The sequence below is a fragment of the Mus caroli genome, unplaced genomic scaffold (genome assembly GCF_978045245.1).
Source record: "Mus caroli unplaced genomic scaffold, Mus_caroli_1 scaffold_20, whole genome shotgun sequence".
In the NCBI taxonomy this organism is placed as follows: Eukaryota; Metazoa; Chordata; class Mammalia; order Rodentia; family Muridae; genus Mus; species Mus caroli.
Genome location: NW_028227275.1, coordinates 20,133,551 through 20,146,558, shown reverse-complemented (window position 1 = coordinate 20,146,558; position 13,008 = coordinate 20,133,551). Strand labels below are relative to the sequence as shown.

General features: G+C 46.0%; 1 protein-coding gene across 1 annotated transcript in view; it reads right to left on the bottom strand.

Annotated features, from left to right (window-relative positions):
• Tll2 (tolloid like 2) overlaps positions 1 to 13,008 on the bottom strand; it is a 121,824-nt gene that overhangs the window by 91,094 nt on the left and 17,722 nt on the right. The window contains exon 2 of the mRNA XM_021152072.2: positions 7,091 to 7,201. Within this exon, the coding sequence (XP_021007731.1) occupies positions 7,091 to 7,201 (111 nt within the window). The remainder of the gene's footprint in view (positions 1 to 7,090; positions 7,202 to 13,008) is intronic.

Sequence of the window (13,008 nt, the reverse complement as noted above, 5' to 3'; positions counted from 1 at the left end):
TCCCACCTCAATGAAGAAAATTGGTAAAATACAGAACTTGTCTAAATAGGCTGGAGAATGTCTCACCATGGGTGTGGATATTCAGAACTCATGGTCTGTCTATGGGCCTGATTAAAATTACCCCATCCACTAATTCCCTCAAGGACCCTGAGGATGAAAATGTGTTGGAGAACACATATATGCTGAGTCTGTTTTTAGATCCTCCCGCCTTGGAAAACAGAGCCCAGAAACCCTGAATCAGTGTATCTGATTCAGGTACCTACATGCCTCTCAGGTACACAGCAGTCTCTGATGTCTGCCTTTGTAGTTTGAAACACCAGAGTTTAAATGGTCTTGAAATACATGAAGGTGTGGTCCCATTGGCCCTTCTATTTCCATGGCAACACAGAGAGTAAATGAGGGTACCCCTCTGCCACCCCAAGTTGTGATCAGGATCATGAATAGCAATCTAGAAGCCAAAGGGATGATGGGAGAAGACTTTATGACTCAAAGATCCAGAGAGAGGACACAAGCTGTTATGTCTTAGACTCACTTCTGCTCATTTATTTACTTTGAGCCCCGAAGCCAAACTGCTGGGGTTCTGCAGGTGCTCTGCACAGATGGCAGGAGTTAAGGAAGTAAGAGGCTAACTTGGCCTCTTCAATGGGGATGGACACAGCCCAGTGACTCAGAATGGACACTGTGGGAAACACCGATTTCCATCAGCAGCAAGAAGTAATTAAAACTGCTTCCTCTTTCAGAGTTCTTATAGAGATCAAGAACTCAGATCCATTATCCCAACAGAGATAACTGCAAGATAGAACTTCCTCTCAAGGTACATTTGCAAAGATGGGAATGTTCAAAACAAGCCTCCTTCAGCCCTACAGGGAAAGAGGAAACAAACAAACAAATGCAGCCGGTTGGCCACACAGGCTTCGGCCCAGCTTGTGTTGTTAAGAGGAAACTCAGACTCAGAAACAGGGCAACCAGGTCCTGCCAGGCATACGGAAGAGATGCAAAAGGGTTGGAAAGTGTGTGTGCCTCTGTGTGTGTGTCTCCTGCTAAGTACTTCCTTCACTACACAGCTAATCCGATTAGCAGCTTTAGGAAGCTCCACAATGTTAATTCAAGAGCTCCATTCACAGAGAAGCTAGGCCCATGCCTGCCCGGAGCTCCTTTCTTCTCCCAGCAAATCAAAAGCGTACAGAGGGACTCTCCCTGAAGGATACACTCTTGCCTCCTGGCCCCACACACATCCAAATGCCACTGCTACATCCGCTGGTCAGCTAGCTCCCAGGGCTGGAGAATGGGCCCATCCAAAAGTGGAGAAGCGAGGGCTCTTTCCACAACACACCCAAATGCGGCCATTTCAACAGCACTGTCAGCCAGGTGACAGCCTGCAGCTGGCAGATGTCACAGAATAAAGAGGTATCATAAAGGCATGCAGTTGCAGAGCTAAGCATGAGGCATCAGCTTTCTCTGGTCTTCAGTTCTGGTCTGTAGAATGGGGGTTTAGAGCAGAGTGGATCAGAAGGCTGGATGGGAGGAAGTTCAGGGTGTGGACAGACACGATGTCATTGGGTTGGACAGAGGACAGAAGGGGAAGGGAGCCTGTCTCTGTAGACTGTGGATTGGGAAGCTTTTGGACAAGTAATGGGAACATCTGAAGGGGCTAAGGAGCAGGGCTGTGCTTTGCCTGTGGCATCTTCCCCACAGGCTCTGCCTCCATCCCTGTATGTCTTCCTCCTCTGTGTCCTGTGTCCTCTTCTTCTTGTGTGAAGATTCTGGTAACTGAATTTAGGGGTCCACTCTAAACCAAGAGGATCTCATCCCAAGCTTCTTAACTAACTAGATCTGCAAAGCACCTATCCTCTGGGTCACTTCCTGGAGTTCTATTAGACATGAATGGGAGGAGCCCTATTCCAAATAGTATAAAGTGGTACAGTGGCCAGGAAGATGATCTAGAAGCAGGATGTGGAGGGAGAGAGCTGAGGCAGGGAAGCTCATTAGGACTCAACTCAAACCTGTGGCCTAAGTGAACAGTGACTGGAGTCGTCCCTACTGGGAGCTCAGAAGCCTTCGACGGCTTCTTATGGGCCCATGTAGAACACTGAATGGGCTCTCAAACAAGAGCATGGCTCCTCACTATCCAAACTGTTCTCCACTTCTTCCTGATGACAGAATACGGCGGGATGGCCAGGGAAGGATGCAGCAAGCAGGGAGCCGGGCCACTGCCACTGAGTGAACTCGGAATGTGAGGACCTCCAGGACAAAGAGGCCGGCTGGCCCACCTTGGAAGCAATTAGCATCCCTGTGTTCTGAAGCCTGGAGAGAAGCTCTCCAGCTTACAGAGTAAAACCAGAGAAGTGGCCTGTGGCTGCTCTGCAGTGCCAGCCTTTTCTCTATTGCCCCATGCGGGGACTTCAGCTCTCTCCTGCTGGACCTCCGCTCTCAGCCTCCAAGAAAGGATTTATCGAAGTGTAGAGACTAGGTGAGCTATAATAAAGACTGCATCCTTCCCAGAATTTGAACTATTGAGACTGGCTTAAGGAATGGCTCCTTTACATTCATTTCTCTTTTAACCCAGAAAATGCTTAAAGGCCTGTGTACAGTCTTCATCCTAGAAACACCATTCTCATTTTAAAATTACATTAAAAGGGAAACAGCCTTCACATCCATGCCTAAGGGCTTAGATGTGGTGTGGCGGGGCTGCCCGTGGACCGCTGGTGGCCTTGCATGGGGTGAGGGGCATCCACGATGCAATGTTACCAAACATGTAGATTACACCAGCACATTCCAGAAGTAAATTTGTTATGTTTTAAAAGGGGTGTGTGTGTGTGTGTGTGTGTGTGTGTGCATGGTTGTACACAAGGCCATGCACATCAAGACAGAAAGGAATCCAGCAAGAAGTACCAGTGATCCCTGGGGCTGAGATAACAGGATTTTCCTTTTCCACTTATGAGCCTTTGCACTTTAAAAAAAATCAAGCAGTCTTAGTTTAATCATCAAAATCAATTAAAAATATTCCCAACCTGAAAATAAAATAACTATTCTAGATCGTCACAAAATGCAATTGACCCTCGGAGAAAAGTAATTGGGATAAAATTTCACCTTGCTACAAAAAACACACTGAAGAAAAAGCCTGCACCATGCTGAGAAAGGAGGGGTCATCACTGGTGCATTCAGAGCCTTGGTGTCCAGCCTCCTTGTCCCACCCCGGAGCCCTTCCATATGTGGCAACTTCCCCTGGTCTTCACTTTGATTCCAATCCTTTCCTACACCAATCTTCTTGCTGCAAATATGAAGAAGAATTGACCCTTACTGAACATTTATCAGGTGCCAGAGACATCACACTTATTCTTTCCTGTGACCTCATGATCTTACTCTGAGGTATAAATTATTTCTATTCCCATTTGGCAGATGAAAAAACAAGACAAGACAAGAGAAAACAAAACAAAAAACTGATGATCACCTCTGGGATTCAGCCCAGATAGTGCAAGCCTGTGTCTGTGATCAGTGCTCATAGCATCCTTCTGAGGCCAAAGCCCCTTTGGCACACGTGACCTCCTAGTGAAGGCCAGGGTCTGCAACTTCTATTACCACTGTCTTCTCGTCCCCATCAACACTGCTCAGCACCTTCTAGGTCCAGGGCACTGGCCTGCCTCTGGGGAGTCCAAAGCCAAATGTGATGTAGGAGCTGTCCACCGTTAGCTCACAAGATGAGGACAGAGCAGAGAAGCAGCATCCCAGTCCCACATGTATGCTGAGTCAGCGTCTGAGGTAGAAGAACCACTGGACATCCCTTCCCCACAGCATCCTTAGTAATCTTCCATGAAGAGGACTCTCTAGCAGCTGTGCATGCTACTGTGTCTGACCACTGTCCAGTCTCTCTGCAGTCTTTCTCTCATACCTACTATACCACAGCAAGTGCCCTAGGAGCAGTGAAAGCGAGCTGATGGGGTAACAATGTGAATCCCGATGGCACATGGGCCTGCTGTGTGGGCCAGAGGGTACAAGATGATAAGAAACTCAAGATCCAAACCTGAAAACAGACTCTGCCTGGTTACCACTCCTGCTTCCTAAGGAAGTATGTTCCTATCTGGAGTGTGAATTGGCACAACCCCTTTGGAAATTGATTGGATAATGTCAACTTGAACCCAGTACCCTACCATTCCACCCAGGGCAGCTTCCCAAGGGGCAATGGGTGCTTAAGGCAATCTATTCTGCCTTTATCACGTTTATTATAGCAGGAGACCCTGAGTTGCCCAAACGTCTGCCAACAGAAGATGTCGCAGAACAGTTCACAGCCCTGAAAGGGGGCGAGCTATTTCATCAACGTTATGGGTGAATTTTGTAGTCGTTCAGGCTAGTACAAGATACAGAACACTTATGCGGGGTGTGGCCTGAGCAGACAAAGCAGGGCGATGCTGATAAAGGTCAGATGAGTGACGATCCTGGGAAGAGCACCAACTGTGAGGGAGAATCGTTGGGGTCTGAAACGTACCACGCGAGCATCGTAGTGGAAAGTTCATCGCAGTGAGTGTGCAAGATATTCAGTGTTCACTAGTTTTAAGCAACGCTGTGGATGAAGCTTAAGAACCACCTTAAGCACAAATTCATTAGATCATCCTCTCCAGACCCCTGGGAAGGGCTGACGAAGAGGGCGAATGGATGTTGTGATAAATCACGAAGAGATGGCTTGTTATGCTGGAGCACAGCTGAGGCGGTGGATATGCCATTATATATATATATATAAAATAACCCAATTCTTCATTTGAACCCCTAGTCAGTTCTTCAAGCCACATAAAAGAGGCCACACAAATTTTAATATTGCTCATAGACTCAGACACCACAGATGTCAGACACCCAGACACTAGCAATGGCTCCATGACCTACTGACAACATTGGCTGTTCATCTGACAACCCCTGTGGGGAGCTGTGTAGACAACCCCACTAGCCACTCATTCCCCTCAGATAACCTCGGAGCCTCTGACTCTGGACACATCTCATCCTCCTCTCTCTGGTTTTCAGGAATAGTCCTAACATCACCAAGTACATCATTAGGGATACACCCATGACATCACTACCAGCAATCAGTGTGACCAGTTGTTTACATCCTCAGCATCCTCAGAGCAGCTAATAAGCTACGGGAAGCAGAGGGTTGGGCCTTTCCACCAAGAAATGGCCAAGTCCATACTTAGCAAGCTATTAGTCTTATTGAGACCTTTCAGAGAGGACTCCTGTTGTATAGAGGTTAAGCCCAGGCTCATTAGGGTAGAAAGTAGAGAAGTTTTTGTTTGTCATATGCCCTAGCTATTCTCTCCAGATGTCTACTTAAAGGAGTCTGCCCAAAAGGCCATCTTCCAGTGACTACAACTTACCTCTGTTCCATATAGACCCCCTCTTGTGTTTCCTATGTACTTGTCTTCCCCTTCACCTGAAGTCTCCTCTTCTATTCAGGGCTCCTAAGTCTCCTTCATGACACAAGATGACAGTGCCATGTATATGATGCCCCAAGACTCCTCCACTCTTGTCTCTTCCCACTGCTCTTAATTTACTGCACACTCACCATAAATTCTTCCTATTTCTTGAGATTTTACATGCCAGGCACTGAGCTAGCCTTTTACCTTTGGCATCAACTTCAAAACCTCTATGGAATGAGTCCAAGTTTCACCCCTGTTTTACAGACAGGGACACGGAACCAGATCTACACCTGTCTGCCTGCTCTGAGGGTCTCCATGAAAGCAAAGGTTTGACTGCTTTCTGTTTCTCTCACCAGCACTGAACCTGACCCAGGATGAAGCATAAATAGCTTCAAGAAAAGGAAGGATGTGTGGGGAAAGGTTCACAGATAGCAGGATGCTGTGAGCCTCAGTCATCAAATAACAAGTTACCATCTGTCACATGAGGATTCCTAATCCCACATTCAGTTCTCTGCACTACTTCTAAGGACCAGGAGGCTACAAAGCTAAGGCCACTTGAGTCTAGTGTATGGGCAATAGAGGGTGAGGGGCACCCAGGGGACCAGCTTCATCTCAAGGTTGGCAGCCCAGAGAGAAAGAAGAAAGAAAGTAGCCACAGGATGAAAACTGGGTGGGTCTCCTGGCCCAGACAACATAAGGACTTGCCTGGTTGCCAATCAAACAAGTGCACAATTCTCCATGGGCAAACATCTCATTTTAGCCTGGTCAGTTGTTATCATTGACAATGTTGTCAGAGATCGTTTAAATCCAGCCCAATTAGCAATTCTCTCCAGTCTGGGACAAACAAAATTTCAAGCTAGATTCTTTTTTTTTTTTTTTTTTTTTTTTTTTTTTCGAGACAGGGTTTCTCTGTGTAGCCTTGGCTGTCCTGGAACTCACTCTGTAGACCAGGCTGGCCTCGAACTCAGAAATCCGCCTGCCTCTGCCTCCCGAGTGCTGGGATTAAAGGCGTGCGCCACCACGCCCGGCTTCAAGCTAGATTCTTAAGAACCAACACTGGCCTCCAGGCTAAACCTTCCAACAGAGGCAACTAGAGAATTTCTTAGAAGGATTAACTAAGTTTGAGCTGGGACAATGGTTTTGTTGATGAAGTGCCTGCTGTACATCATGAAGACCTGAATTTAAGTGATCAGCAGTCACATTAAAAGGCTAGGTGTGGTAGCCCAAGGCTGAAAGCAAGGTCCAGGGAGAGGCAGAAGCTCCTTGGCCAGCCAACCTAGCCAAATTGATAAGCCAGAGGTTCAGTGGGAGACTATACCTTGAAAAAAGTGGTGAATGAGCTAGGTAGACACCTGACACTGATGTCTGACCTCCACATACATGTGCACACATGCACAAGTGTGAACAAATGCATGTTTCACATGCATATATACATACATGAGAGAGAGAGAGAGAGAGAGAGAGAGAGAGAGAGAGAGAGAGAGAGAGAGAGAGAGAGAGAGCAAGGCCATGAAAAAGCTAGAGAGTGAGAGATAAAGGGAGAAAGTTTAATGTCCCAGATCCATGCCTTCATCAGAAGAGGTGGTGTGGTCCCTCCAGGTCCACTCAGATCAGAGACATCAAAGATTCCTAGTGGAGCCCTCAAGCATCCCACTGGGACCCAAGCAGATGAGGGGGCCAATACTTGCCAGTGTCATGTCCTGGTTTGTCCATGGATGGCTTGGTCCAGTCCTCAGCCTTGTCGATGTGAAATAACTTGAGATCATCTTCATCCAGAGCAATATCTCCCCAGAAGACAGCTAGCAAGAGAAAGCACAGTAGGTCAACTAAGCCTGGAGGTCAGGAAAGGGGATTTGTCAACTAACCCCCAGAAGAAGACAGAACTGGCAATCAAATTTCTCCTGGAGTCTCAAGAGATAATTGTATGAAAGCCATAGTATCTGGGCCAACCACCATGGCAACCCAGAGGCTTGGCTTATAGATAACCCCACCTCATCCTAGCCCGAGGTCTCTGTGGGCAATCCATCATGTAGAGATGGTTGTTTCTTTCTTCTTCTGTCCCCAGAATATAGAAAAAAAGGCACAATGCCGTCACTCTAACATCACTCTCAGTATCTGCTGCCCTTCCCTGTGGACCACTTCCCCCATTCTACAGGTTCCTTGTCTGAGGACAAGCAATGTTCTACATAGCCAAGTCCAGCACCTGGCATCTTGAGCACAGATGGTGTAGAACACAAAAATGGCTTATAGGATGCTGAGTCACTCTACTTTGGAGACAAGTCCACAAAGGCCCATGTAGTAAAGGTGTGGACCTCGATGGGCCCCACTGGGAAGCAGTGGAGCTATGAGGTTGGGAAAATGGTCCCAGACCCCTCCTCCTTTTTCTCTTTGCCTTCTGGTGATGAGGCATGCAGTTCTGTCCCACCAGTTGCATCGCCATGGTGCTGTTTGGCCAATCACTTGGCTCACTTCAGCTCTGGCGTCTTCATCTGGGGATAACTTTGGAACTGGACCTCAGAGTTGTGAAAGACATAATCAAGACGAGGTTTGCTAACAGCAGCACAGGACTGGACACAGTGAGTGCTCCGTGACCCACAGGCCACCCTGATTCTCACTGAGTTCCCTCGGTACCTGTTTCTCTTCTCTTCACCCTGAAGACAGTTACAACTCCCACGTCTGCTTCTGCTCCGGTGAATTCTCCTCCCTTCCCGACACACCCCTTCCTGACTTTGTGTTGCTGAAGGATTAAACTCCTCCCCCAGCAGGTGCTGTACCTGTGCCCACCAGACTTCAGGCAGATGAGGCTGGGGATCACACAGCACACTAGCATTAGGGTTCTTATGCTTTACAAGCATCAACCTACGCGTTCACTTCCCCCTTTCTCATATTGATATTCCCATATTAATTATGTACCGTCTTATAAACCAGAAAACGGAGTCTCAGTAAAGAAAAATCATACTCAGGGTCACATGACCAGCAAGGGACAGAGCTGGCTCCAGCCCTGGTCGCTCTCAGTTCCTATCCCTCCACCTCACAGCCCCCTCAGCATTTAGATCTATTCAGCTTCCCCCACTTTGCAAGATTCTAAATGTCTTGAAGACAGACTCTGGTTTTATGCACACGCATTTCATCTGTCAAAGACCACTTCCCACACTAAGAAAGCTAAGCCAGAGGCACAACGTATGGGACAGAATCACGTAGATACTGCCTGGGAGAAATCAGGCACACAACTTAAATTCCCTCGGTCTGAGCTTCTTCATCTCTCAGATGGGGGTAAACCGTGATGTTGCTTCCTTCCAGGATTGCTGTGAGCATCAAGTGAGTTGCTGTGAGCAGGGGTTGAGCTCAAAGCCAGTACCTGGACCCACTAAGTAAATGTGATAATATATCTCTGTCCTGTAGACCTCAAAATCCTCAGCAATGTCTATATGAGTAGTGACACATAGTCACCACACCACCCTCTGGAATATTGTCCTTCACAAATGCCCAGCCCAGGGTAGACCTTACTCACATCAGACACAAGTGGGTCCAGGGCTGGCTTTGAGGCATCACACAATGGAAAGATCTGGTGTTCAATTCTTCCTCAGAGGCCAGAAAGACCTTGCCACAGTTAGTCACATTTCCCACCCTGTGGCCTCCATGGGCTTCCTGTGATAGAATCTAGATCCCAAACTCTTCCCTTCTGCCCTATAGATTCATCAGATTCCATCTCAAGACCTCTGAAACTGGCCTCATGGATATCCCACCCAAGACAGTCCCAGTAGCATCGTGCCCACAACTCAGAAAGGCACCTCCTCCACAGTCATCCGGGGTTCAGAAAATGGTGTTCAGTGGAGATCCGCAACCCCAAACTCCTGCCGCAGTGGGTTCTTCAAACCACAGGGAGGGGCTTTAGTTTCCTCTGTTCACCCACTGTAGTTAATATTGTGTCTCCATGGAGAAGAGCAGGACACTGAAGAAGGAGGTTTTAATAACTCAGGAAATAGCAGTAGTGCTGTGATCGATTAGTAATGACTTCCATGGCCCAGGGGGTGGGGGTGGGGGACGGCAACCCTTCTGGCACATGTTTGTCAACTCTTCCTTCATTGACAGGAAGGAGATGGTCTCATAGGGTTTCAGAGGGAAAAATCAAATAAGTTTGATCAAAAGCAACTGCTTTCTTGGAAAATCCAAGAGATAAGTTGAAATAACTGGTTCAAAGTTAACATATCAGCAGTAACACTCCAGATAGCTGTACAATAGCAGCTTGTAGCAGTTTTTAAAGGGGTTCAATATCTGAGCCTCGGTGTGGTACCCACTAACTTCCTGTGGTCCCTGGACACTTGGAATGTGGTAAATACGAAGGAGAAATTAAATTTTAAATCTTATTTTTGCTTTAATTAATTGAAACGTCAATGGCTGCCTATGGTGAGTGACCATGTCATAAATATAAAGTTGAGTGTAATGTAACAAAAACTACATCATATTTTATATATCTCTTTATATATATATATATATAAATTATTTAAAAGAACAAAAAGGATCAGATACCTTGGAATAAGTTTAATAGGAAGTGTGGCACTGCATTAAGAAACATAGATTGGGCTGGAGAGATGGTTCAGCGGTTAAGAGCACCGACAGCTCTTCCAGAGGTCCTGAGTTCAATTCCTAGCAACCACATGGTGGCTCACAACCATCTGTAATGGGATCTGACGCCCTCTTTTGATGTGTCTGAGGAGAGCAATGGTATACTCATATACAGAAATAAATAAATCTTAAAAAGAAAGAAAGAGAGAGAGAGGGGAGAGAGAGAGAGAGAGAGAGAGAGAAGGAAGGAAGGAAGGAAGGAAGGAAGGAAGGAAGGAAGGAAGGAAGGAAAGAAAGAAAGAAAGAAAGAAAGAAAGAAAGAAAGAAAGAAAGAAAGAAAGAAAGAAAGAAAGAAAGAAAGACGCCTGCTAAAACTGTAAAAGCAAGTGAGCAAGATAGCATGCTGGCTAAGGCACTTGCCTTCAAGTCCTGGGACCTGAGTTCAATCCACAGGAAAGAAAAAGTCAGCTCCCACAAGTTGTTCTCCGAGCCTCACGTCTGCACAATGGCATACACACACACACACACACACCATATACAAAGACACAACACACACACACACTCTTCATATACAAACACACACACACCATATACATAAATGCACATACAAAAATAAATCACAAAAATGAAAACTAAGAAACCTATAAAATGGGGCAGTCCTGAAGGAGAAGCATACTGTAGTCATGAATGAGAAAGGCTATAATTTTCAGGTTAACTCTTCCCAAGGTGATGTGTAGGTTCAGATACTTCAAAAAACAATAATTTTTATTAGTGACAAAATTATCCAAAACTCACCCCTATAATTATGTGAGAACTGTAAAGAGAGAATGTGATAGAGTTGCCACATCCCTGTCACAAAGACTAATCAAGAGCCAGACTCTAGATTGTGTAAGAAAACCCTAAAAATGAGGTCTCACAGATTTGTGGAAAGCAAGAGACTCTTTGATGGCTTGTGTTGAAACAAATGACTTAGCTAACTAAGGAAAAATTGAGTTGACTTGGAACTGTGTTCCGCACAACAAAATTAAATCCAAACAAATAAAACATTAAAGTTGTTTCAACAAAATTTAGAAGTCAAAGCCTACAGTCAATCCTCTGTGCCAGTTCTAGACCTGGATTCAACCAACCATGGATCAAAAACGAATTTTAAAAAACCATTGTGTCTGTGCTAAACACATACAGGCTGTTTTCCTTCTCATAGTCCCCTAAGCCATAGAGTATAGTAATTATTTCTAAAGCCTTTGCATAATGTCAGGGATTATATGGGAGAGAGTACCTACTGCTACCCACCGAGTATGACACCATTTGACCTAAGAGACTTGAGCATCTGTAGATTTCAGTCTCCGTGGTGAATACAGGAATCAGTCCCCACATATACCAAGGGAAAACAATACATCTAAAAAACACAGCCACTGAAATATTACTAAATGATAGAGTGTGACCCACGAAAGCCTTTTATGAGAAAATTCTCCAGGCATGCCCATGACCTCTTCCACTGCCAACTGCCAGGGAGCCAGACTGTCATCCATGGACCAGGAGCATTGACGACATCTTGGAGCTTGACAGAAATATATAACCTCAGAGGCCATCCTGAACTTGCTGAGAAAGGACTTACATGCTTAAAAGACCCCTCAAATAAATTATATATACATTAAACTCTGCATAGCCCTAGCAATGGCAGCAAGAGACTGTCCTCAATACCCATGACCCTGGAGTCACAGGCTCCCTGCCATTTCTGTGTGTCTGTCATGGCTGTAATAAGAAATCAACCTGGGCCACCTTTGTGAGATGTGGAACTGCAGAGTCATAGAACGAATCTCAAATGCATTTCCATGAAAATCCCTTCTGCCCTCATCTCCAACTGACTGACCTTGCTAGAGCTTTACCCTGCAATTCCGGGAGCTGTCAACAGGAGGTAATGTTTGGAGATGGCATCTTGACTCATAAGGTGAGGGCATTTCAGGGAAAGACGGTGATGATCTACAAGAAGAAGAATGCTTTTCGGAAATAAAAATTAGAAACCTGTAGCTGGGCGTGGAGGCTTGCCCCTGTAATTCTGGTGCTCAGGAGGCTGGAAAAGAAGGAGCTTGGTGCAAGGCCAGCCTGGGGCTTAGATAATGAGTTCTACGCCAGCCTAGGCTCTGAAGAGAAACCTGGTCTCCAAATTTTAAAAGAAGATAAAGAAGGAAGAAAGGAGAGGGGGAATCTTTACAAAGCGGTCGAAAGAAATTTGTGTATGTATATGTATATGGTGTAAGTACATGCTTGTGTAAATATGTGCATGTGTGTAGGAGATGGGCAAGCACACATAGGTACATATGCATAGAGGTCAGAGGTCAACATCGGGTATTTTTTTCCATCACTCTCTTCCTCAAATATATTTTTAAAGTTAGTACATGTAAACTGTAGAAATATAAAAGCAAGACCGATTTTAAAGGTATTCTTTCTTTTAAAAATGTTTAGATTTGTTCCACTTATTGCTCCTGTCCATGTGTACATGATAAGCAGGCATGCACATGGAGGCCAGAGGACAGCTCTATGGGATCCGTTCTCTTCTCCCGTCTTTATGGGAGCTTTGGGAATGGAACTGGAGTGGTCAGGATTTAGAGCAAACCCTTTTACCCAGCTCACTACTGCAATGGCAGTATGTGCATACCATGTCACAGCCCCTGAACTCTATTCTACCCTGGGGTTATCATGTGTGCCTGCCCCTTGTAGCTATAAAGGAGGAAGACCCACAATTTGACAGGGACGAGTCACTGGGACAGACTCCTGTCTAGCATCCTCCACCCCAGAGTGTGCTCAGCATAGCACATCACCCTGTCTGTTCCTCTCTATCCACAGGAGCACGGTCTCTGTCCCCAGCCAGGCAGAGGGAGACCTCCTTCTACTCTGATGCCATCAGCAGCCACATTGCTAAGGTGTGGCTCCTTTAACACCAGACAGTGCATCAAAGGGTGGCACTTAAGCATGAGAGCAGAACCCGGGCAGGGGGCACAGTTAAAAGTATGCTAGCCAAAAAAGGAATGATGTATGCAAA